Source organism: Trichoderma citrinoviride (assembly GCF_003025115.1).
Source record: "Trichoderma citrinoviride strain TUCIM 6016 unplaced genomic scaffold BBK36scaffold_3, whole genome shotgun sequence".
Taxonomy (NCBI): Eukaryota; Fungi; Ascomycota; class Sordariomycetes; order Hypocreales; family Hypocreaceae; genus Trichoderma; species Trichoderma citrinoviride.
This window is the reverse complement of record NW_020194711.1, coordinates 2,309,109-2,333,072: the sequence shown is the minus strand read 5'-3', so window position 1 is coordinate 2,333,072 and position 23,964 is coordinate 2,309,109. Positions and strand designations below refer to the sequence as shown.

General features: G+C 54.3%; 5 protein-coding genes across 5 annotated transcripts; 2 read left to right on the top strand and 3 right to left on the bottom strand.

Annotated features, from left to right (window-relative positions):
• Positions 1-4,250: 4,250 nt before the first annotated feature.
• Positions 4,251-4,703, bottom strand: BBK36DRAFT_2459 (hypothetical protein; the record flags this gene model as incomplete). The annotated part of the gene is made up of 1 exon (XM_024897989.1): positions 4,251-4,703. The coding sequence occupies one exon, from the start codon at positions 4,701-4,703 to the stop codon at positions 4,251-4,253; it is 453 nt and encodes a 150-aa protein (XP_024752408.1).
• Positions 4,704-7,831: 3,128 nt separating this feature from the next.
• Positions 7,832-8,875, top strand: BBK36DRAFT_1112086 (cyclin; the record flags this gene model as incomplete). The annotated part of the gene is made up of 1 exon (XM_024889773.1): positions 7,832-8,875. One exon carries the CDS (start codon positions 7,832-7,834, stop codon positions 8,873-8,875), a length of 1,044 nt encoding a protein of 347 aa, XP_024752407.1.
• Positions 8,876-11,808: 2,933 nt separating this feature from the next.
• On the bottom strand, positions 11,809-15,411 carry BBK36DRAFT_1134665 (heavy metal translocatin). Its single transcript, XM_024892380.1, has 2 exons — positions 12,022-15,411; positions 11,809-11,916 (listed from the first exon to the last, which is right to left on the bottom strand). The coding sequence occupies exon 1, from the start codon at positions 15,320-15,322 to the stop codon at positions 12,023-12,025; it is 3,300 nt and encodes a 1,099-aa protein (XP_024752406.1). The 5' UTR covers positions 15,323-15,411; the 3' UTR covers positions 11,809-11,916; position 12,022.
• A 1,799-nt stretch (positions 15,412-17,210) lies between these two features.
• Positions 17,211-20,412, top strand: BBK36DRAFT_1193093 (alpha subunit of assimilatory sulfite reductase; the record flags this gene model as incomplete). Its single annotated transcript, XM_024896796.1, has 1 exon — positions 17,211-20,412. The coding sequence occupies exon 1, from the start codon at positions 17,257-17,259 to the stop codon at positions 20,410-20,412; it is 3,156 nt and encodes a 1,051-aa protein (XP_024752405.1). The 5' UTR covers positions 17,211-17,256.
• Positions 20,413-20,842: 430 nt separating this feature from the next.
• BBK36DRAFT_1157325 (Ureohydrolase) lies at positions 20,843-22,007 on the bottom strand (the record flags this gene model as incomplete). The annotated part of the gene is made up of 3 exons (XM_024894007.1): positions 20,843-21,152; positions 21,227-21,810; positions 21,924-22,007. The coding sequence occupies 3 exons, from the start codon at positions 22,005-22,007 to the stop codon at positions 20,843-20,845; spliced, it is 978 nt and encodes a 325-aa protein (XP_024752404.1).
• Positions 22,008-23,964: the final 1,957 nt, after the last annotated feature.

Genomic DNA, 23,964 nt, shown 5'->3' with positions numbered 1-23,964 from the left:
GGTAGCTACCAACCAGAGGGTGCAGCCATCTAGGTTCAGGCCGCACGGGCCTATCAGGGCGTAATTCGCCAAAAGGCAGGGGAAGACGAGATCTCGCCTTTTCCTGTTGTTGTCAAGGGTGCGCAACGACGGGGGTTCTGGTATACATGATCGTCAAGTACCTCAAACCACCATACCAACTGCTGGAGGAACCTCGTTCAAAGTACACAGACATTGAAAGATGCTGCCCCCTCGAACATTTCATTTCATCAGCGCACCGCAAACAGAGAGAACATTGTTTCTCAGTTGACACATCAAATCGTTGCCCAATTCTTGCCCAGCACATCATTTCTGCTTATCGGACGCAACGCATCATTCAATCGGCAGCAAAACGGGCCCTCTTTTTTTTTTTTCTTCCGGGGCAGCACGATGCCTGTATGTATGTATGTACGGTAATAGTGGCGGTGAAAGAATAACCTCGAAGAAGGAAGCAGACGCAAGAAAACGTTCGCATCGTGACGATATGCACAGCTATTGACAACTAAGCATGCGTCAACAAGGCCCTCTGACACTGCATTGCTTGCCTGTCCTTACTTTACTGTAGTTGTAGCTGCTCAAAGATATATCGGGTGTGGCACATACGTACCGAGTACTCTACATTTCGGCCATGCTCCTCCGTACTACGGAGCCATTGGCCACAATCTTGATACTACTCGTGTACGCTTGGAGCTCTACAGTAGCAGGAAAGGAGTCAAGAGATGGTGGCCGCACCCGCCCAGTCACATGTTGCGGAGAGAGGCCACCACCACTTCCCGCAGCGTCGTTTCCCCTGGCAAAGGGAGAGCCAATGGATCAACTCCGAGTCGGCCGCATCGCCCGTTATTGTGCATCTCGTATATCCCGCGTGTACGAGATATGACTGGCAGCCTCCCTTGGCTTTTTATACTTGTACATACATGACGGTGCCGTAGTACGCACTCGGCTACTGGTCGGTGTCGAATTGTACCATTTACTACTACAACCAGTATAGATTCAACATCACTTAATACATGTAACAACACCAAAGGCAATTGGCAGAGCTTCAAACGTTCCATCTTCAGCGGTCAGGGATGATGTCTGTCTCTGTCTACCCGACGACTGGGGGGGTTTCTCTTCCTTTGGCCAAAAAACCCCACGCTTTGCCCTCTCTCGCCACGCTTCTGATGCGTTGTCTTTCTCGTTGACCCGCTCGGATACGTACCGAAGCAAATGCAGCCGGCATAGGAGGAGACAGGGGGGGTTATAGTATCGCCATGTACGAGCGTCATTGGTAAACAGACGATAATCCCTAACCTGGTTGGTATACGGAGCGGTCATGGACCCAAATCTGCTGTATGTATGTATGCAACCGGACGAACAAGGCAAGCGAAGAAAAAAAAGAAGCAGCGAAATGGAGCAAGGGAAGGATAAGTATGCCTTCGGGATACACAGCAGCAAAAGGCAAACGCAGGCAATCTTGCTTCCCGCGGGAACCACCCGCTACGTATTAGATACCCTTCACCTACTTTTTCGACGGAGAAGGGGGGCTGGAAGTGGATGTGAGATGAGATGTACAACAGCAAAGACGGCGGGTTTGATTCTGCATGCTGCAATGCATGTATGTACTCATTTTTTTGAACCCTGGGCGAACTCGTGGCACTGCATGAGAATGGGAAGGGGACGATGATGACGATGATGATGTGTACGAGTTCAAAAAGCAAGAGGAGTAGTATAATCTGATAAGGCACCCTTCTTTGGCTGGACATGATTGGCTCCCGCTTTCAACGGATGCATTGGCCGGTTGTTGGTTTCTCAATGGGACAAAAGGGCATCATGAACATGCAAGAGGACTTTGGGCTTCGAGTGAACCTGGCCGCGATGGCGGTTCGGGCGCCCATCAAACGTGGAGAGGCGCACATGCCGCCACTGATTGGTGCCCGGGGGGAGTTGAAAGCAAAAGAAGGCACTGGGCATCGGTACTTGCGAGACAAGTACCGCGGTCAGCTACATCAAACTGATACGTAGGATCTACTCTGTGGAAGTGATCTGATTGCTGATTGTGTGTTTCGTTGATTGCCGTAATACATCAGAGTCTTATGTTGTTGGTCGAAAGGCTTGGGCGGACCGGACCTGCATCGATATTGTATGGATGAGTGCGTCCGTCCAAACGCCCCCCGGTCTACTATCTGGCGCGAAAGTTTGTACGACAAAGAGGATCCGCGGCCAATCTGCTATTCGATCCGTGCTTTGATGAAAATGCGGAGAAGGTGCTGTTGGGGCCTCGAACTTATCATTACTACTACTAGTAGTACTACTACTAGCAAAGAACACCGGCTCGGGAGACTTTTGTTGTTAGTGCAGGTTATGTGCTTTTTGGGTGTGCTCCTGAATCGCGGCTGGCGGGAGGGTTTGGGCAAGACTTGTGTGGCGCCGGGGCTAGGCATAGAGGTAAGCAGCATCTTTCGGGCAAACGCGATTCGATGGCTTTTGGGGACGGCGTGTGGTTGGGAGGGTTTGCAAGAGGTCAGGAGAGAAAGCCCGAGAGGAGCCTAAACTATTACTATCTTGATTCGATAGCTGAGTGGGAAAAGCGAGGGCTGACCATTCTTTTGGCCTGAAAACTCAGCTGCAAAGGATAGAGCTACATAGAAAGCATCCATGCAAGAGCTGAATGATGAGTGCTTGTCCTTGGCAGTAGTAGCATGTGGTAGATTGCTCTAGTAGATACTAAACAATTGAACAATGTAATATACGAAGTGCCAGCGGTAGGGTAGGTAAGGGTATCAAAAAGCAAGTTGAAAGGGCTGGAGGCCAGGCACCATGTATCACGTTCCCGTCACCAACTACACTCGGCCCTTGTCTGCACGCGGATCGGGTCTAACAGGGACATCATGGCCGGATTGAGGAGCTGCTGAGACACACGTTGAGGGTGCCGTAGTAAGTTGCCTCATTCGACGATACGGCATATGAGAGTGAGTAGTAGTGCTTATTTGTGACTTGGAGTGACCGCGGACGGATCAAAGAGATGCATCACATCGGACGTGATATGCTCGCTCATGTGCCGTGCCAAGGGTAGCCAACAAGCCATCCCTCTCAAAGCAAAGCAGGCTGAAGAAACAAGGGGGACGAGAAAGGTACCGGGTCGGAAACGAGTAGAAAAGGTAGACGCCACGTCGACGGGCTGGGGATCGGAGACCCCATGTGAATCTAGGAGAAAGTTAAACATGCACCTTACTCGCAAGTGGTTAAACTAGTTATCCTTGAGGTCTCGGAGGATGGGGGAGAAGGAGGAGGAGAGACGGATGCTACAACTAATAGTACTACTGATAGCAGTAAACTTGCGGGAAACATATCAAATGGCATAAGATACCCAGGAAAGCGGAGATGATTTCACGGCGAGTTGATTCTGGGGCAAAATCTGGAGAAGGGCGTGAAATGACGGGCAGAATGTCTGGCATGGAGGCGTTGTACCTAATCAGCTGCGTTCAGATTGATGTTTCGCATCTCAAGACTCATGGCGAAAGGGGTGCGGGCCGCACTGCATCAATGCAACTAGAAAACCCTTTTGAAAAAAACTCTTCTCAATTTTATCCAGATTATACTTTCTTGCCCCTGCATTGGAGCGGCTCGCGGGTCGAGATGTGTGGGTGGGCTGTCTGACGCAGTGCGACGAGGGAAAAGAATAGGAAATGACAGGACGAAAGCAACTCGAAGCCAAAAATGATTGAGTGAGCATCTCTTGGTGTGCCCGCGGCCGCGGCGTGGCTTTCCGTCCCAGTAGAGGTAAGTAAGTAGGTATGTGATGCTATCAAATTGGATGTAAATGCTAAGCTGCTTCAGTACTACTCTTGTCTCGTTCCCTTTGTGCAGGTCATGCAATTGGTGTCGACTACTGGTAGTAGTGTCGCTGTATCACCACCTGAATGTCTCATGTGCATTTGCCATCTCCCTTGCTTCCTGTTGTTCATGTCACTCACATGGATTGGATTGCCTGATCCGTTATGACACTTGACATCTGAGCAGCCGAGGCGTGCAGCTGAAAGGTGCCTTGGCGGCAGCGATTGGTCAGTGCGTCGGCCAGCGCATCAAGGCCCGACAGCAAATCATCAGGCCAAAGACAAGGCAAAGGGCGAGATAAGGCGAGCAGATCTGTCACGTGTACGTGGACTCACCCTGGATGAAAGAAAATACAAACCGGAACGAGACTGTCACGGGTAAGACGGACACACAGAAAGGCGAGACAGCAGCCTGTGCTAGGTGACCTGGACTGCTCCATCCCCAAAGCGCCGTGGCTGCGGTTCGCTCTCGTTTGCCTGTTGATCCAGCTTCTTCGTTGCCTTTGTCCTTCGTATCCGCCTCAGCGCCGCAGGCTGCCGCTGGCCTCGAGCCCGATGATTGGCCACGCGCCGCCCCCCGGGACGAGGTTGGGAGCGAGTCGCGCGCCGCCATTGGCCACGGCTGTCGATGCCAAATCGCCAATCGCCTGTCCCAAGGCCAAGGTCCAGGGCAAAGAACAATCCCCATGCGGTTGTTTCGAGGGAGTGGAGCCTCTGTAAATGAAGAGATGCGGAGAGCGACGGGTTTCGAAATCGGGAGCCGGTTTCAGAAGCACGGCGTCGCGAGCCAATGGGGCCGCGCCCAGAGGCAACCCGCCGCAGCTCAGGGCAGCAGATGGGCGCCCTTTTGCCTCTGTCCCAGCTCTTCATCTCGTTGCTTGCCTTGCTTGCGTTTCCTAGGGCTGTGGCGGGAGATGAGGCCAGGGGCCGGCGGCCAGTCGATGGCGTAGGCGCCGAGGGGATCGTGCTCGGATGCTCTGCCGGGTGTTTTGCAGAGATGGCGATGGGCGGCTGTTGCCATTGCTGGTGTTGCAGGTCGTAATGCCAGCAGCAGTGCTCCGTATTCTAGAGCTCCCAAGGAGACGGGATGCGCAGCTGGATCAGCGGTAAGAGATTCGACTCTTCTATTTTGGACGCCTTTGCCGCGTGCTCTTGTTTCATCCAGGGCAGCATAAGGTGGCTTCAAGCGTCAAGGTGAAGGTGAGCGTCATTGGCGGTTTTTGCAATCTGTTGATAAATGCTCCGTATCGTCGTCCTTGGATCCTTCCCGATCTCGTTCTTTCCTCATCTCCATCGTCGTCTAATCTAATCTCTCTCCTTTCCCTTCTCTTTTCATTTCCTTGTCTGTCTGTTCATTTCTTTTTTTCCCATCTTTTTTCTCTGTCTTCTGCATCTCACACCATCTTTTGGCCTGGCTTGCCCTCATTTTCTTGCCCTTTCGTGCCTCACCGAACCACTGGAACGCTGCAGCGCAGTGATTCCCACCCTCAATCGACGACAAAGGGATAGAATCTGCCCATCAGGCCTTGAATCAGCGTCACAGCATACCACTGCGTGGTACACGCCCGACTTGTCCTCTCACTCATCCGCCAAATCTATTGCTTTACCCCTTCAGATCGACCGCTGGACGGCCCCCTTCTGACCATCATTCGACGCTTTGGACCCTGCATTTACACCTGCCTGGCTGCATCTATTAATTCCGGTAGCGCTTTTCCTGCATTTTCGGACGCCCTCTTTCACAAGGCCAATATATCTGCTATTGGATTCCAATCCGATCCCACAAGGGTAGATCAACCACTTGTCACCACTCAAAGGACGCCATTGGAAAGAGAAAAAAAGGCTGCATGATATATATCTGCCTTGTTCGCCCTACATCGCATGCTTGATACTTGGCATCGCATCACTCGACCCAGTTCCCCAGTCTTTGACTTGCAGCCTCTGCTCTCTCACCGCATTCGCTTGTTGCCCAAAGAGCATCACCGAAACCCGACCCAATAGGCAGAGCAGCTACAGTACTGATTGACCTGAGAAAAAGGAAGGACGTGAAAATCCTTTCTCACCCTTGACGCCACGTCTCAATCGGCCGACAGCTTTAGAGGCCAGCCGGCTAGACACGTCGCCCAAATCCAACCGCCTTCGTTCAGGCCCAACGAAACATTTCGCCCCTCTTTCCGCTGGATCGGACGGCGCCACGTTGGCACATCGCGGAGTGACATCGAACCATCCAATCCAAGAGGAGGGTACCAAGTAGCACGACATCTCGGCCTCGGAACCCACGAACCGGACAAGTTTTGCAACGACAACGGAGAGACTCGACCTGTTTGCTTTAAAGCATTGCGCTCACTTCTGCTTTTGCTTTCGTTTGCGAGCTCGATTGTCTTTTGCTGCCCTCGTTGTTGTACAACCAGTAGTATTACTGCAAACACACGGCCTGCTGTCTTGGTCATCCCTTAGACACGGGACTCATTTCTCCCAAGTTGGCGACTCTGAAGATTCCAGTTGCCAAACCGGATACGATACGCTACTTGACCATCAAGTATTGACTCAGCCATCATCTCCTCGCGTGTCTCTCTTGGGCTCTTGTCGTCAGCTATCAATCAGCCTGTTGTTCCGCTGTAACCGGCTGCTATATCCATATCCTGCTCTATTCATACCGACACAGCCATCGACTTCCGCAATCCTTCGCCACCGTCCGCCCGCGACACCGAACGCTGCTGCCGCTGCCCCGAGAGCCTTTTCCTGACATCTCCGGGCCCAGCGCAACTCTAAAAACGAGCCCTGCTGAGAATCCCTGTCGGCCTGGCCGCTGCCGCCCCGCCCAGCTTCTTCTGCCAGCGAGAACTCGCTGTCTTTGTCTTTGACGACCTCGCACCGGCACAACCTTGGAGGTACCGCCACCCTCACCGCGCGTACATACCTACTCTCTCCAGTACCGGCACCCTTTGTACCTCGTCCCCAGCCACCAGCCCCCAGCTACGTGCTCAGGCTCAGGAACCTGATCGGGTACAAAGCAGCGCCGTACCAGGACTCCATTCGAACTGTTGTCTCTGACCGCCCCAAGGCCCGCCACGTCGACTGCAGCTCAGTACATTAGTCGCCGTACCTCGCTGGTCGTGCCACGCCGCCGTTGGCTGTCTGCCGGTACATCGCTTCCCGGTACCCCCTCCTCGCTGGCCCAGTCCCCTGCTCTCTGGACCGCGGCCCCCCTGTGCCCTCCATCGCCAACCCCTGCAGCCCGCAGCCATCCCCGCCGGCACACCACAGCAGCCCTCCACAGGCCCTCCAGCGACCCTCCGACCGACCCTCAGCGCCCCTCCACAGGCGGCCAAGACCCTGCCATCCCTCCCTGTGGCGCATCGCTAGCGCCTGGACCGCCAGCTGGTGCTCTTGTGCGAGTACACCCTTCCGAGCCTGTACTTTGCGTGCACGTATACAGCCTCGTGTACAGGTCACTGGTCCCGACTAAATAAGGGCCACATGCACACGTCCTCTCGTGTCTGAGTCTGACTGCGATAACTTGCTTGTTATCAACGTTTGCCATCCCTCTCCTCCTCCACCTCCTCTTCCTTCGTCCATCTCGTCCTCCTTGCAACCTTCACCCCAGACCTCGTCCTCATTCTCCCTTCCTCTCTCTCTCTTCGTGCCGCTCTTGTCTTTGGGGCTTCATCCTCGGCTCAGCACCCGCCTCTCCCTCCTCTCTGTGCTGGGATCGTTTGTCTTTATATATCGCCGCTCTCGTCTTCCACCATCGTCTTGTTGCCTTCGTCGTCGTCTTTGGCGCTAGTCTTTGCACTTTTTGCTCCTTCATTCAATCGATAGCGACCCGTCTTCAGCTCTATCCACCCGGAACGAACTCACCGCCGATCTGACTTACACATCCCGACTTACACACACAACACCACCACATCATCACCATGGCATCAAGATCATTCCTCTCCATGGACGACCTCAACAAGGCTGCCCTCGAGCAGTTCGTCTACCAGCCCGTCAGCCGCGAAATGATTGCCTACCTGGCCAGCGCTGCCCACAGCGTCATTGCCTGCGACTCGACTCTGATGCCCCCGCCGGCCCGGGAATCCAAGAGTCACAGCCAGAGCCAGGACCGACCTCCCACTCCGCCTCACAGCCCCGAACCCCGGGCCGTGTGCAGCACTGACGATGCCCTGCCCACGCTGGAAGAGTTCATCACCCAGCTGGTCGTCTCGTCCAATGTCCAGGTGCCCACCCTCATGTCGACGCTGGTCTACCTCAACCGCCTCAAGGCCAAGCTGCAGCCCATGGCCCGTGGCCTGCGGTGCACCACCCACCGCATCTTCCTGGCCGCCCTGATCCTCTCGGCCAAGTACCTCAACGACAGCTCGCCCAAGAACAAGCACTGGGCCAACTACACCCACATGAACACCGACTACTACAGCTTCGGCTTCACCCGCACCGAGGTCAACCTGATGGAGAAGCAGCTGCTGTTCCTCCTCGAGTGGGAGCTGAGGATCACCGAGCACGATCTGTACCGCGAGCTGGACTACTTCCTGGAGCCCGTGCGCATCAAGATTGCCGAGAGGCACGCGCGCAAGATGCGCCACCGCGAGGAGAAGAAGCGCCAGCAGGAGATGTACGCCGCCGCCGCCGCCGCAGCCCGGTACCCCAGCCCAGTCTCGTACCGCAGCTCCCGATCTCGCCATGCCAGCCCCGACCATTACCGCGCCCACAGCAGCAGCGGCTCCAGCAACGGCTCCGTCTCCCCTCCCAGCTTGGTCTACAGCTCCAACAGCTCCGCCAGCTCCTATGCCTCGTCCATCGCCTCGAGCAGGCAGCAGTCGCCGTCTCCGTACATGTATGGCGCCAGCCAGGGCAGCCTGTACGACTCGCCCGTCGTTGTCATGGACCGAGACGAGCCCAAGTCGCAGGCACCCAGCGTGCGAATGCTCTCCTACGACATCTCCGTCGAGCCCTACGAGCCGATGAATGAGGTGTCCACCAAGAAGCGACACAGGCGCGCATTGTGGGAGCGCCTCATCGGCTCTGCCGCCGTCGCTGTCCGATAAACGACATTATTCACTTGCATCGATTTGACCATGTCAAACATACTGGGCGTTTTTCGTGATTTCTTTTTCTTTTTTTTTCTTTGTTATACAGAAAAGCATGGCGTCGCGGATTGTCTCTTTTTTTTTCCCCTTGCTCATTTTCCCCTCACAATCTATTACTATCCATGGTCCACGACTTTGACTCCTTCGAATGAGCTGCATGGCCGGCGCATTGACAGCGGGACAAATCTTGGAGGCATGCCTGGCTCGCCTAATCATCACCATCTTACACAAATCTACACCACCATCAATTTATCATACAAAGACATCATGTGCATACGCTCAGCAATCTTAGTTGGCCAAGGGAAACGGGTCCGTGTTCTTTTCTGTCATGTTTCTATTTGCGGGTTTGGGTTTGGTCTGCCAACGAGGCGAAGCCGAGGGGCCAGGAATCAGAGCGGAGGGACTGGACGGGGGCAGCTGCTTACAACGGGGTTGGCAGAACCCTGCTTATGGCTAGAGAATTTTGGGGTCAGGGAATATTCTGGAGTTTCTTAACACGGCGGGTTTTTGGGTCTCGGTTTTTGTTGGCTTGGTTCTACACACACATGTCACTGCTCGGGTTTGGGAGCTAGATGACATGCTTACAATTTGTACTAATTCCTTTTGTCATTTCCCTTGAGGAGGATGAGAAGAATTACTGCACTCTACATTAGATAATCGCCTCTTTCTAGAGATGGAGGATGCCCATGAAATATCAGAAAAGCTCGAAGCAGCTTACGATTGACCACATCACACTGGCTGTCAGCACTTGTTCCTCGCGCCCGTGGCTCGGCACTTGTCTGTGACCGTGCATGTACGGAAGCAGTGACTGCGTTTGTTTCAGTAAAATGAAGTGTTGGATGGAGAAGGTCAGTATTTTAGGATTTGCAGCTGATCTTCTTTCGTTGTTCTGTAGCCGGTGACATGTATGACAACCCGCCCATCCATAATTCATCCCTCCACACAATGTTTCTACGGGTGTTTGTCAGTGGCCATCCCCTTGTTTTCCAAATTTCGATCTTCAGCCTTGGTGTTTCGGGACTACTTTACGAAGGGGTGTTGTTTTCTACGAGATGACGCAGTAAAAATCATGGATCACCGGGACCGGGTGTAAAAAACAGAGGGGGGTGGGGGGATAAACCCGGGGAGAAAGAACAAACAGACGGAGTTTGTGTAAGAGAAGTGACATGGAAAAAGAAGAAGTTGTTGTTGATTCAGGGGGTTCGGTGGCGGGGAGGTGTTGCGTGGTTTTTCCTTGTGTGGGCTTTGATGCAAGGCGTTTGGCGTATTCGTACGTTTGATAGAAGATGCGGATACGCGTGTTTGTTGAAAGCCTGTGTGTTGCTGCGTACGGAGGCGTCTAAGTGACGTGTGAGACGGACTCTTTACGGATCGGAGAGAGATGTGATGGAAGGACCGGGGTCTTGGGACTGGATCGAAGCGTATATTGCTTTTTACTTGGACAAACTGGTGGGTTTTCCTTGTGATTATTTGTGTGCTTGTCTCCTATGCTGTTCTGATCAGTTTGGGATTGCTGGTTACCTTGTTCTTCCGTTTGCAGATGCAGTGTCACCCCAAGTTACATGTTTCCTTTTTCCCTTTTCCGTTTCTTCTGCTTCCATATGGCGACACTGCATGACGGGGCGTTGTGTCATTTCATTTCCTTCCCTGGGTGCACGAACCCGTTTTTTCCCCATGTTACACTGTAGGACATTTGATTTTTTCACTTCTGTTTGCGAAGTCGAGATACATGGTGGACGGGGCTATGTATATTACCCCCGTGATCTATCTACAGTGAATGATTTCGCGTTTTGTAGATGGGGGGAAGCGGGATGTTGGAGGTTTGCAATGTGGACTTTGGAAACAAACAAAGGAAAATTTCAGAGAGAGAGAGACGGCGAGTGTTACTATCATTTTCGCATTTCCGCACTGAGCACAGAGGTGTCGATGATTGGGAACTACTGTAGTAAACCAGCACCCACCTGAATAACAACAAACAGCAGCAACCGTTTTCTGTTCCAAGCTGCTGGTCTGATGCAAATTCATCCTCCCCCCTTCCCATTTACCTGCTTGCGGTCAATCGTGCTACGAGATAAAGTATGTACATGCTTTTTCACAAAAGTCAACCAAATTCCAAATTCCGCCGTCTCCGATTTGCAACTTCGATCAAATGCCCTCTCTTCCTTTTTCTTCAGATTTGCCCCGTGTTCAGCTGAGCTCAGCTATACAACCCCCATGTCAACAAGGCGTACATATTAACGTAGCATTCCACTCCACCTGTCAGTCCGGCAAACGGTAAACCCGATGCGAAAATGCTGCTGCTTATATCCGCCCGCTTTTGCTTTGCTTGCTGCGCCTCCCCCAACATACTAACAACGAAACACCCCCCCCGGTCCCCCGTCAGGCACACAAATAATTCCATCACCGAGAGGGAAAACTTGAAGGCATTCTAGAAGCTGATATCCTGCCTTATGATGCATCCTATTCAAGAAATATGCACCTGAAAGATGGAATACTACCCAGTAGGAGCGGTACTTTCAGTCCAAGTACCTTCTCCATGCGCAGCTAAACCTGACGTTGGTAAGGCTAAGGTAGTATCGTAAGAAAAAAAAGGAACAAATAGAAGCTCCAGTGGAAGGAATCCTGAGCCTCACTGTTCGGGAGCGCAGTCTAAGCCGCACGGCGTGTCTCGGGCCCGAGTCGGGCGTCTTTGCCGCCGAACGCGACAACAATACTCGACGTTGGGTCTGCTTCTGATATCCATGGACGTTGATCCTACCTATTCCTCCATGACTATAATTATTTTGACAGGCGGTTGGGGCCGTCGAGGTGGCCAACTTGAACAGAGGGAATGATGCTAGTGCTATGCTGAATATATTAAGACCTACGAAATAGGATCGCGAGATTGGCTGTGATGGATTAAACTAGACTAGAGTACTATATGGATGAATGCAAAACTATCAACGCATAATGATCCTGACCAAAGAGATACAGCCCGTGGTATCCCGTGCCCTGACGCCTCCTGTAACAGTGCATGCAAAGATGTAAGAATAACAATCTGATTACGTGCTGATGACTGTCCATCTGGACTCCTTCGATCCCCCCCCCCCCCCCCCCGAAAAAAAATCACACAATCTGCTTGTTGCGAAAGCCGAGCCAGGGAATCTTGGTCCTCAGGCTCAGACTGCTCAGCACCACGCTGATGCTCGACAAGGCCATGGCCAAGGATGCCCACACAGGATCCAGCTTGACGTGGGATCCGCTCGACGTTCTGATGGCATACAGGCATCCCGCCGCAATGGGGATGGCACACACGTTGTACACAGCCGCCCATCCAAAGTTGAGCTTGATCCGGTGGAAGACGACGCGGCTGAGGTCTAGGAGCGTCAGCACCGAGTGCAGATTCGACGTGGCCAGCACAAAGTCAGCGCTCGAAATGGCCACGTCGCTCCCAGACCCGATGGCGATGCCCACGTCTGCCGTCGTAAGCGCCGGCGAGTCGTTGATGCCATCGCCCACCATGGCAACCATGGGGCGGCGGCCGTTGCTGTTCATCGAGGCTTGAAGGTAGCTGATCCTGGCCGCCTTTTCCGAGGGCAGCACCTCCGCAAACACGTTGGATGCAGGAATGCCCACCCTCTGAGCCACAGCTTGCGCCGTCGTCACGTTGTCGCCTGACAGCATCCACACCTCGACGCCACGCTTCTGCAGTGCCTCGAGCACTGGGAGCGTCTCCTCGCGGATGGGGTCCGAGATGGAGAGCACGGCAGTCACCGTCCATCTGCTGCCATCACGAGGCTTTGTTGCGGCGAGAGCGACGGATTTGGCCTCCTGCTTCCACGTCTCCAGTAGGCCCTGGACCTTGGGAGAAAGCAAGACTGACAGATCTCGCATCAGACTCTCGTTGCCCACCGCAATGTCGAAAGGATGCGTCTTACAGCTGGCCGTGATACCCTTGCCCGGCACCTCTTCGATCCTTTCGAGCTCAACTTGCTTGGCATCCGTCTTGCAAAATGCGACAATGGCCTTTGCAATGGGGTGGCTGCTGTTTTCCTCCGTGGCTTTCATGGCAGAGAGCAGAGTCTGCTCATCGAGTCCGTCGACGGCCTTGTCGGGGAAGAGAACAGAATCAGTGATCTGAGGCTCTCCTCCCACTGTGAGTGTCCCCGTCTTGTCAAAGACGACACAGCCCACGTTGCTTGCCTTTTCAAATGCCTCGCCGCCGCCCTTGACCAGGATTCCGTACTTGGCGGCGAGTCCTCCCCCAACGAAGATGGCCGTTGGGGCAGCCAATCCGAGTCCACACGGGCAAGCGACAACAAATACGGCAATGGCGAACTGAAAGGCAAACGCTGTGGCACCACCCGACGAACCCAGCTCTTCGCTTGACACCACATGTGAAAATGCGAGCGCCATCCAGACGGCCCAAGTGATGATGGCTATGAGAGTCACCACGGGGACGAAGTAGGACGTAATGAGATCCGCTACTTGTTCCATCGGTGCCCGCTTGGCTTGTCCTTCTCTGACGACTTCGACAATCTGATCAAGCATGGACTTTCCAGAAGTCCCCGTGACCTTGACAATTACCGCCGCTCCCTTGTTGACAGTTCCCGCAAATACCTCATCTCCTTCGCCCTTTTTGATAGGACGTGATTCGCCCGTAAGACTCGATTCGTCAAACGTCGTCTCGCCGGTTAATATGACGCCATCAACGGGCGGCGAAGAGCCGTGAGGCACCCGAATGACATCTCCGTGCTCCAGCTGATCCATATCTATCGTCGTGGTGACCTGGCCCTGCAGCTTGTCCTGCTCAATCAGCAGAGCAGTGGTCGGCCTCAGCTTGGCCAAGGCTTCGACTGCATTGCCTGCCTTGGACTTGCTGTACGCCTCAATGAGTCGGCCAGCAAGGAGGAAGAGGGTCAGGAAGACGACGGAGTCAAAGTAGAAGCGATCGTTGGGGATTTCAGCATGATTGCGGTCGGCTCCGGCCGCAATCATCTGGCCGATGGAAGACCAGTAGGCGATGCTCGTTCCCAGGGACATGAGCATATTCATACTGCCGAATCTGTAAAATCGTTGCAGGAAAGGTGTGCGGCTGCTGTGCCGCCACAGAGTCCTCAGTTCCTTGATGGCTCGCACATGGAAGACGTCGGCTGCAAAGAAGTACACCGGGGTAGCAAGCAGGCAGAGTATAATCTCTACACGGCTTAGACCAGATACCCATGGTTTCATCAGGAAATGCTTGGTCGAGTTGGAGTCTGGCACAAGGCTCATGTAGACAATGCCAAGAACGAATGTCGGAATGGCGAGAACAATGGTCAAGACCTGTCTGTAGAACAGCTGGCGGGTATGCTTCGCCCTGATGGCCCTCGACCGCTCTTCAAGCGTTGGCGGGTGGTAGATTTTCGCGCGGAGAGACGGATCTGTCGCCTCGATGCTTCTGAGGATGTGTCTGATGGTAAATCTGGGCGCGTTCGGGATGTAACGCAGTTTGAGAATTGGATGCTCCATGGACGGCTGCGCCAGAATCTGTACCCCATGTGCGCCGAAGCTGCTCAGGGTTTTGCTGATCCTCTGAGGGCAACGAGGGCAAAATATGCCATCGATGCGGATTTCCACTTGTCGCTCGTCTGACATGGCTTTCTTGTCATTGATATCAACGACCTGGTCGATTGCGGCATCGTAGCCAATATCTTCAATCGCCTCCACAAGGTCCTTCTCTTTATCCTGGCCCACGAAGTCGATTGTGGCGCTGTTCCCCACAAGGTTGACGGCAACCTTTGACACCCAGGGGAGCTTCTGTAACTCGTTTGTTATGGCGGTGACACAAGCCGCGCAGGTCATTCCGCCAACGGATATCGTCGCCCGCCATAGCGGAGGCGGGTTTCCGTCACCAGTGACAACGCCGTCAAGCGGTACCGTGCCGGTGAGCGGATCCTTGCGGAGGCTCGTAGATGATGATGATGATGGCTTGAGTTTCTGGTCGATACTACCGCCATCTTCATCGTCGTGTGGCCTGTGAGTTCGACACGACTCGCAGTTCTCCAGATGCGCAGCCTTGGTAGCCTCAACCGCCGGCGCCGGCTGCTTTTGGGCCCATAAACTAGACCAGCTCTCAAAAATGCCGTGTCTCTCAGGCATATCGCCTTGCGAAGTGCTGTTAAGGTCTTCGGCGCCAGTGGCAGTGGTATCAACTCCACAGATCTCGAAGCCGACATTTTCAAGTGTCTTTCCTATCGCACGTACAAAGTCCGGCGAATGGTCATCATGCTCGACTGTCACAATGGATGTCACCAGATTTGGTGAGACCCAAACAATCTTGTCACCAAACGTCTCCTGCAGCAGAGACTTGATGAGCGTCACACATGATGGACAGTGGAGGTTGCCCAGCAGATAGGCCGTCGTAGCCGTATTGGACGGAGCCATTGTGTGCGACCTGCCGAGTCGTTTCACCAGTCGGTGATTTAGCAGTGCTTAGAGCTCCCAAGAATCAGCATATGCTGGTTCTACAGCAGTGTAGTAGTGATGGAAGCGTCCGGCGGGCAGGGTATGAATGTTGATAAGAGGTCTAAGTCGATGTTGGGTTGTACAAGGTGGCCGTGATGCACCCTCACTTGCGGGTAAGGCGTGAAAGTGGTTCTTCCCGTATCAAGAAGTATAAGAAATCAGAAGATGGAGTGTGCAGCTCAGAGAGAATCAGACACTGCAGTGAAGGAGAATGGAATGCTTTCTCGGTTGCTGCTGTCTTGGTCGATTATTTATAAGTGGCAGCATCAGCAGCTCCTGGTTCACCTTGGACGCTAAAATCGGCACAAATGTCGCAGGAGTGCAGTGGCAGGGATCACCTGGTGGGAGGCGGCCGCCATTAGCTGACCTGAACAGACGCCGTTTGATGTATCCCGCAGAAACCACGCGAACTCTAATAGATTCACCTGGGGGCTGTTCATCTCTCGTTTGTCAGCCTCGCCTCTCACCGTGCTCACCGGCTGCGGACTGTAGAATCGCCGTGAATATGCTGAGAACACACAAGGTGGCGGCTGTTGGTTTCCCACGGTGTCACACGTAGTCGCGCTTGGAGCGAGAACATCGATCAAGCGCTGATTTGCCGGTCCTGATGCGCTGCAGATGCCGACAAACGCGTCTGTGGCGCAAGCAGGCACAAGTCCCTCAAAAGGCGTAGACGAGCGAAGCATGGCTTGCGACTGGGATGTTGAAGCCTGTGGCATCGCGACATTTGTGCCGATTTGCTGACAAACAGAGGCGACAGCCCGACGTCATCTCGCACGAGGTCACGTGAGACTCGTTGTAAGTGAAGACTTGATACTGTACATGCTGAGCAGTTCGCCCTCGAACGACACAGGTCGCAAAGAGAAGGTATCAGATCTGGCATGAAGCTCTGTATTTTCCTCATATACAGGTGTTGTGCCAGAGACCGCCGAGTTCAGGGGATCTTTGACTAGGAAAAGAATAAACATATCAACATCTGCATGTGTTTACATGTCATCCATATTCCTTACGCAAACTTCGTTATTCGCGGTGATGCGACTCAATGTTTCCTCTCATGTCTTGCTCCGGACTCTGAAATCTTTGTTCGTCTGAAGGCGTGACTGGCGTTGATGATTTTGCCTCAGTTGCCACTCTCATTGGCCGAATAGTCTGAAATGCGACACTATTGTTAGGACTTTCTTTCACGTGGCTGCTGCATCTCGTATGCAACCTCTTCAGAGTTTCCCAAAGAGCAACACTCATGTCTTCCAAGTCCTCACAAAGCCTTAACCGCCAGCAACAGGACAGTACTGACACCCATGGAGATTTACCTCGGCATTTCCTTGTTGAAACGATCAAGCCGACCAGCGGCATCTCATCTCATCCGCTCTTTCCCAACATCAATAACCCAACTTCCTTCCTCACTCACATCGGAAGTCGCTCCTGCTCAAAAGACGAGACCGATGGTCCGCACCAATCACATCGCCCCAAACAAAATAAAGTGGAGATTCCCGTCTCTTCGGGGAGGGTTCGGCGAGTGGCATCATCGGCGCTAGGCCGCTTCGGGCCTAAGAGAATTGCGTGATTCGGTCCCGGTATCAACAATTTGAATCTCGAAGACACTTCGAGCACAGCAAAAGAGAGAGAAAAGCGTTTCATTTGCTCGCGAGATGGACCCTGACAAATCCGTGGCTGGCTCCCGTCCGGGGCGATCCACGATTGCCATGGGCTTATTTGCTCCCTGAACCGCCTCTTTGTTCTCTCTCTCGTTCTCCTCCTCTCCTCCTCTGTTTCCCCAGCTCTTCTTCTTCCTATAGTCTGAGATTGATCGTCCAGACTCAACCTTCGGAAAGACAGATCACACTCTTTCGAAAATGTCGTCCAAGGTGGAAGAATCCTCCACGCTGCCCTTTGGCAAGCAGGTGCCGCTGTCGGACATCTCTGGTCCGACTTATGTGACGGCCCAGCTGCTCGTCCAGCAGATCGCGTACAAGCTGTCCGACAAGATCTTCTCCTACTCTCCTCCCACCTTTGGCCTTGACGCTTCTGCCAAGCAGTGGGCGGCCGATGAGAGCAAGAACATCCACGGATACGCCCCTGATGTTCTGCCCTTGCAGACTCGAACTGGTGCCGGTGCTCTCGCCCTGGGCTACATCTTCTCGCCGGATTTCGACGTCAACAAGCGCCATATCCCTCAGACGCTGCTGGCCCCATCGGGATCGCTCCAGAACCTCCGTGGAACCCTGGATCAGCTCTCCCTTCTCTACAACCTCTCCAGCCCCTTTGTGGCTCACATCGCTGCCGCCGACTACAGCGCCGCCAACGGCCTTGTCTCCGACTATGATGTCGCTTTGAGACTCGCTGAAGACCTTGGCTTGGGCCTGGTTGCCAGCTCCTCCGTCTATGAGACTCAGCACATGTCAATCTTCTCGACACTGCTTGCGAGCGTTGTTCCTACCCTTCACATCTACGACGGCATTCGTCTTCCCAGGGAGACTCTGCGGGTCGTTGATGCTTTGAGCGAGACTGGTGTCGCCAACACATACAACACACTCGTCGAGGAGGCTGGCAAGTTGAACCAGCACCTCGACACTGCAGGCAAAGTGTTGGAGCTCCTGAAGCTCTTCAACGACGAGCTCGGCACTGTGTACCAGCCCTTCGAATACCACGGACACGAAACCCCTGACGTCGTCCTGGTGGCCCTGGGAAGCGTCGAGACTCAAGTCGCCAAGGAGACCATCAAGAAGATTGCCGGAGACGGAGCCAAGGTTGGCGTCATCAATGTCCGTGTCTACCGACCCTTTATCGAGGAGGCCTTCCTCAAGGCTATCCCCGCCTCTGCTCGCACCATTGCCGTGCTCGGTCAGGTCAACAGCGAAGCCGCTGTGACAGATGAGGCTACGCAGTCGGCGCTGTACGGCGATGTTCTTACCGCCGTCACTTTTGCCGGCAAGTTCGAGCAGCAACCCGAAGTTCTGGACATCAAGTACACTCCTGCTCAGTCTCTGACCCCGCAAGGCCTGGTCAACATTCTGCACAAGATCTTCGGAAATGACGACGAGGCTAAGCCCTTGCCTTCTCTTCTCATCAAGCCCCAGGAATTTACGTTCTGGGATCTCGATAACTCTGTGTCCGTCAAGTCGGCCGCTGCACTTGGCAAGTACCTTGCCCAGGAAGACACCAACAACGTTCAGGTGTTTGAGACATACGACAACTTCACCCAGGGCGGCATTGTCCGAACCGATGTTCGTGCATCCAAATACGAGCTGGAGGCGCCCTATTCCGTAACTGCAGCAGAAACCGTGGTTGTTGGTGACGAAAAGATCCTTAAGGATATCGATGTGCTGGCCAACGTCGTCCCTGGCGGTAAGCTGCTCATCAAGCTGCCCAACTTCAACCAGGCCGACGTCGAAAAGCGACTCCCAGCTGCCGTGCGAAAGACGATCCGTGAAAAGGGACTCCGCGTCTTTGTCCTGGACCCCGCCGTCTCTCCCGCTTTTGAGAAGGACGCTTCAGTCGCCAAGCTGCTCCTCGAGCTCGCCTTCATGCAAGTTGCTTTGCCGGACAGCCGCCCCGAGGACTTTGCTGCGCTCGTTGGAGCAGAACAGTCCCACGTGCAAGAGGCTCGCAGCGCTCTTGACCAGGTCCTGTCCGAGCTGGAGATCCCCGACAGCTGGGCAGAGGTAGAGCCTGATTTCGTCCAGCCCAGTCTGCCAGCTGACGTTCAGACCAATGCCTTTGTTCCTTTTGAGAAGGAGGAGGCCGAAGAGGTCTGGAAGCTCCAAGACTGGCAGGCTGCCGCCAAGGGCCTGGTCTTCAAGGAGGCCTACGGCACGCAGACAACGCTGCGCCCCGAGCTCTCGGTCAAGACGGCTACCGTCCGGGTCAAGGAGAACCGCCGCCTGACGCCCTCAGACTACGACCGTAACATCTTCCACATCGAGTTCGACCTCGGCGACTCCGGTCTCACGTACAAGATCGGCGAGGCCCTGGGCATCCACGCGGAGAACGACGAGGAGCAGGTCAACGCCTTCATCGACTTCTACGGCCTCAACCCCGCAGAGCTCGTCCAGGTGCCCTCGCGCGAGGACCCCGACGCCGTCGAGGTGCGCACCGTGTTCCAGGCGCTGACGCAAAACGTCGACATCTTCGGCAAGCCCCCGAAGCGCTTCTACGAGGCGCTGTCCGAGTTCGCCACCGACGAGACGGAGAAGAAGAAGCTGGCGGCCCTAGGCGGCAACGAGGGCGCCGCCGAGTTCAAGCGCCGCTCCGAGGTCGACACGGTCACGTACGTCGACATCCTCGAGGAGTTTGCCTCGGCGCGCCCCAGCTTCCACGACCTCATCAAGATCGTCAGCCCGATGAAGCGCCGCGAGTACTCCATCGCCTCGGCGCAGGCCGTCACGCCCAACAGCGTCGCCCTCATGATTGTCGTCGTCGACTGGGTCGACACCAAGGGCCGCACGCGCGTCGGCCAGGCCACGCGCTACCTCAGCCGCCTGCAGCCCGGCGCGGCCGTCACCGTGTCCGTCAAGCCCTCGGTCATGAAGCTGCCCGCCAAGGACACGGCGCCCCTCATCATGGCCGGCCTCGGCACCGGCCTGGCGCCCTTCCGCGCCTTCGTCCAGTACCGCGCCATGCAAAAGGCCCAGGGCAAGGAGATTGGCTCCATCCTGCTCTACCTCGGCTCCCGCCACCAGCGTGAGGAGTACCTCTACGGCGAGGAGTGGGAGGCCTACCTCGCCGCCGGCGTCGTCACCCTCATCGGGAGCGCCTTCTCGCGAGACCAGCCCAAGAAGATTTACATCCAGGACAGGATGCGCCAGACGCTCGACAGCATCGCCCAGGCCTACATCAAGGAGGGCGGCAGCTTCTACCTCTGCGGTCCCACCTGGCCCGTGCCGGACGTCACGGCCGTGCTCAAGGAGGCCATCGCCGCCGAGGCTCAGGCGTCGGGCAAGAAGGTGGACCCCACCAAGGAGATTGAGAGGCTCAAGGAGGAGGGACGATATGTGCTCGAGGTGTACTAAAGCGGCTGGGCCGGGTTCAAAATCGTGACGTTTGCGAATAGAAGAGCGATGAGCATATAAAAGCAATTTTGTTGATAGACGCAATGATGATTTCCTTTTGACGCACTTGACTTTGTTTTCTGCAAAAACTTGACGTTTCCTGTTCGTGGTCTCGCATATACAGTATGAAAGCATTGCATTCTAGCCAAGTCTAGCCTTTGCATACCTCCATCTATCGTTGTCTAGATAAAGAGTAGCCCTTTAAAGCAACGTGTCGCTTTTTTACCCTATGAAACGGATTTCATAAAATCATGCCGTTTCCTTTCCCATTCCCATCCATTTGCACACAAGGTATCTGTTTCAGCAAAAACACCATCAAACCAGAATCAAAACAGTTCCACGAAAACCCCCACTCATTTGCTCCTCGAACGTGCTATTCCCCTCTGCCACCCTACAGCAGGGTCTCGCCGAGGGCGCAGCGCACTAGGGAGCAACCGGCTCTCACGGTCTCCTGTGCTCCAGCCTCGGTGGCTGCGAGGCTGGGGTTCACCTCCACCATGTCGATGGCAACCAGGTTGCCAGTCTGGTGGACAACCTCGCAGATGTAATCGCCCTCACGAAGAGTGAGGCCGCCTCGGACGGGAGTGCCGGTGCTGGGCGCCCACATGGGATCGAGAGCATCCACGTCGAACGACAGGTGGATGGGGGTCTCGTCGCCAAGATAAGCGAGGGCCATTTCCATGACGCGACCAATTCCGTGGCTTTATGAAAAAAATCCAAAGGTTAGTCTTTCGTTTGGTATGAGCGGAAAGAGATGCAATAATGATGCACTTACTGGTCAACGTCGAACATGCTAAAGGCCTTGATGCCATGCTCTCTCAGGATGCGCTTCTCGCCACCATCCACATCACGCAGACCAATGTACACCAGTTTCTTGACGTTCAGGCGCATGTCATCCTTGATCCAGCCAAAGTACTCTTCTTTGTCCTCCTTGGCAATGCCGGTGAGGAAGGCAACAGGCATGCCGTGGATGTTACCACTTCCGCTCGTCTCGGGAGTGTTGATGTCGGCGTGGGCATCAACCCAGATGACGCCGATTTCGCGGTCAAGACGCTCGCGCGTAGCCTTGGCGGTTCCGGCAATGGTGCCAATGGCGATGCTGTGGTCGCCACCAAGCGTCAAGGTGAGGCGGCCCTTGGAAGAGTGGTCGTATGTCTCGGATGCAATCTGTCGAGTGACGGCCGAGACAAGGAGCGGGTTCTTCATGCCGCGATAATCGGGATCGGAGGCAGGGGTCATATCGTGGTAGTTCTTGACCGTCTCGTCGCCGTGCAGCTTGTAGCCGAGCTCCTCTTGAATCTGGGTCAAGAGACCAGAGTCAATGAGAGCCTTGGGGCCTGCATCAACACCGGCTTTTTGCTGTTCGGCACCCAGTCAGCAAAAAGCTTTTGGAATCCATCGGCGCGTCGAATTGATGGCAGATGAGAGTGTAGATGCCGTGACATTCTGCAACAGGGCATTGGGACGCGTACCTGGCCACCAGAGAAGCCCACGGTGACGATACCGAGGTCCTCGGGGTGCGGAAGGAAGCGGCTCTTGACGGTGCTGGTGTTCATTTTGGGCGATTGAATTGCACGTTGAAGTGACGAGGAACGAAGAACGAAGATCCGTGGGATATAAAGATCTCTTAGATTTCTCGAATCTAAATTGCAAGAGTCTGGCAAGAGAGAAGAGAATCGGCAGATGGCCAAGGTATAAATATGTTCAAGTTGCTTTAGGTGGAAGAGCTGCAAAGAGAAGGGTTTGAGTTTGAGGCTTTCGGCGAGGCGGGCAGCGGCCGGAACCTATGTAGATATAGACTTCAGGTCACATGGGCGTCCCCTATCAGAGGGCCGTTCCTGGGGGGGCTGCGGCTGCGTCTGCGCCTGCTTTTGCTGCTTGTCTGAGCGCCATTTTGCAAAGGGCCGTGGGCTAGGCCCGTACAATTGGGCAGGTCAAGAGAAAGCGACGGAATCCATGTGTGCGCGTGTGTCTCTGGCGCAGATTCGGGCTAGTAACTTAGAGGTAAAGGGGTGTTGAGCAGGAGACGGAACTAGTAACTTAGAGGAAAACAGAGACTCTATATAAGTAAGTCGCTTTGGTCAAGGCACAGGAAAATAAATGCTGGCAACAAGGCTTGAGTCGGCAATGCCACGCCGCGGCAGTCCGGGGACTCCACCGCGGGGCTCGTCCAGCAGCGGCCGGGGGCCTGTTCACGAGACGAGACAACACGAGACGCCGAGGGAGATGGAAGGGAGTTGGTCGGTCTTTGTCAGAGCGGGCGATGCTGCTGATGGCGATGGTGTCGATGCCGCTTGGTTGGGCTGAGTAAGTTGTCGAGGGGAGGCGTTGGTTGGCTTGGTTTGCTTATCGCTGAGTAGAGAGATATCTACACCGCTCGGCAGGAATCACATGAAGAATTACGAGGACTACAAGTATCTGACTGAGTTCGAAATAGATAGGTGCCGCCTACTATTACTGTCACTTTCTTCTGGGGAAACTCCTCGTCAAACATACGAATACAATGTGAGCCAATTCTCCCTCCCGCCGCATCTCATCCCAGCAACGTCTCAACTGCAACACAACACCTCAATTCATTCCCTCAAAACGGCTTCAAAACTGCTGGATAAGCTGGATGACGTTGGGAGCCCCTCCAAAGCCGCGTCTAGCCTCGCCCGCCTCCCTATCGCTCCCTCCACCTGATAACGCCAGTCAAGTGACCCCTCTGCCACCAACCAACCGCTCTCGTTGGCGTTATGTAATAGCAGCCCCAGCCAGTCAGGCATGAGTCAAGGAAACTGAATATTGCAACGACGATAAAATAGTTGGCAAAAATGCAGGAAATTCGATAAATTCGATAAATTCGCGGCCAAGAAATCCATTAAATCGAGGGCATTCATATCCTCCGAGGACAAGCGGGAGTCGGAGATACGACCGCTAGTGCATGGTAGGCAACTGGCTCATAACTCCGAGCCACGGGCTAAGACAAAAGGACGCAACTCCCACATCAATCCGTCCAAGGAGACCAAATATTCTTAATTGCGATTCTATCCTAGAAGAGCAGCAATCTATGCCCAACACAGATGCTTCCGTGCATCGTGGTTCGCGAATAAGGCCACGGGCAGGGGCGACGAGCCACGAGGGAGCTGCCGCTAAGGCCACGGATCTGATCTGATCTGATCTCCCGCTGTCGTGGGTACCGTGATGGCGCTTCCCCTGACGGCGAGAGCAGTAGATTGCACGGATACGGAGCGAATCAGCCCAGAACTGGTGCATATGACGGTCACAACTCTGACAATCGGAAACTGGCTAGACGATTGGGAGGGAAATGATCCTATGTATTGTTTGACTCTTGTAGCTTCGTATCACCTTCAATGAGTGTCGGTTGATAACGCAGGTGTGAACACGTCTATCGGCGCACTCAGTGACTCTTACTGCTTCAATCTTCCAACCCGAGGCATCGAAAACAACAAAAATCCACATGGCCGTTCTCGAGAGCATCTATATTCTTATGTGATTTCTCTATAGTCTTCA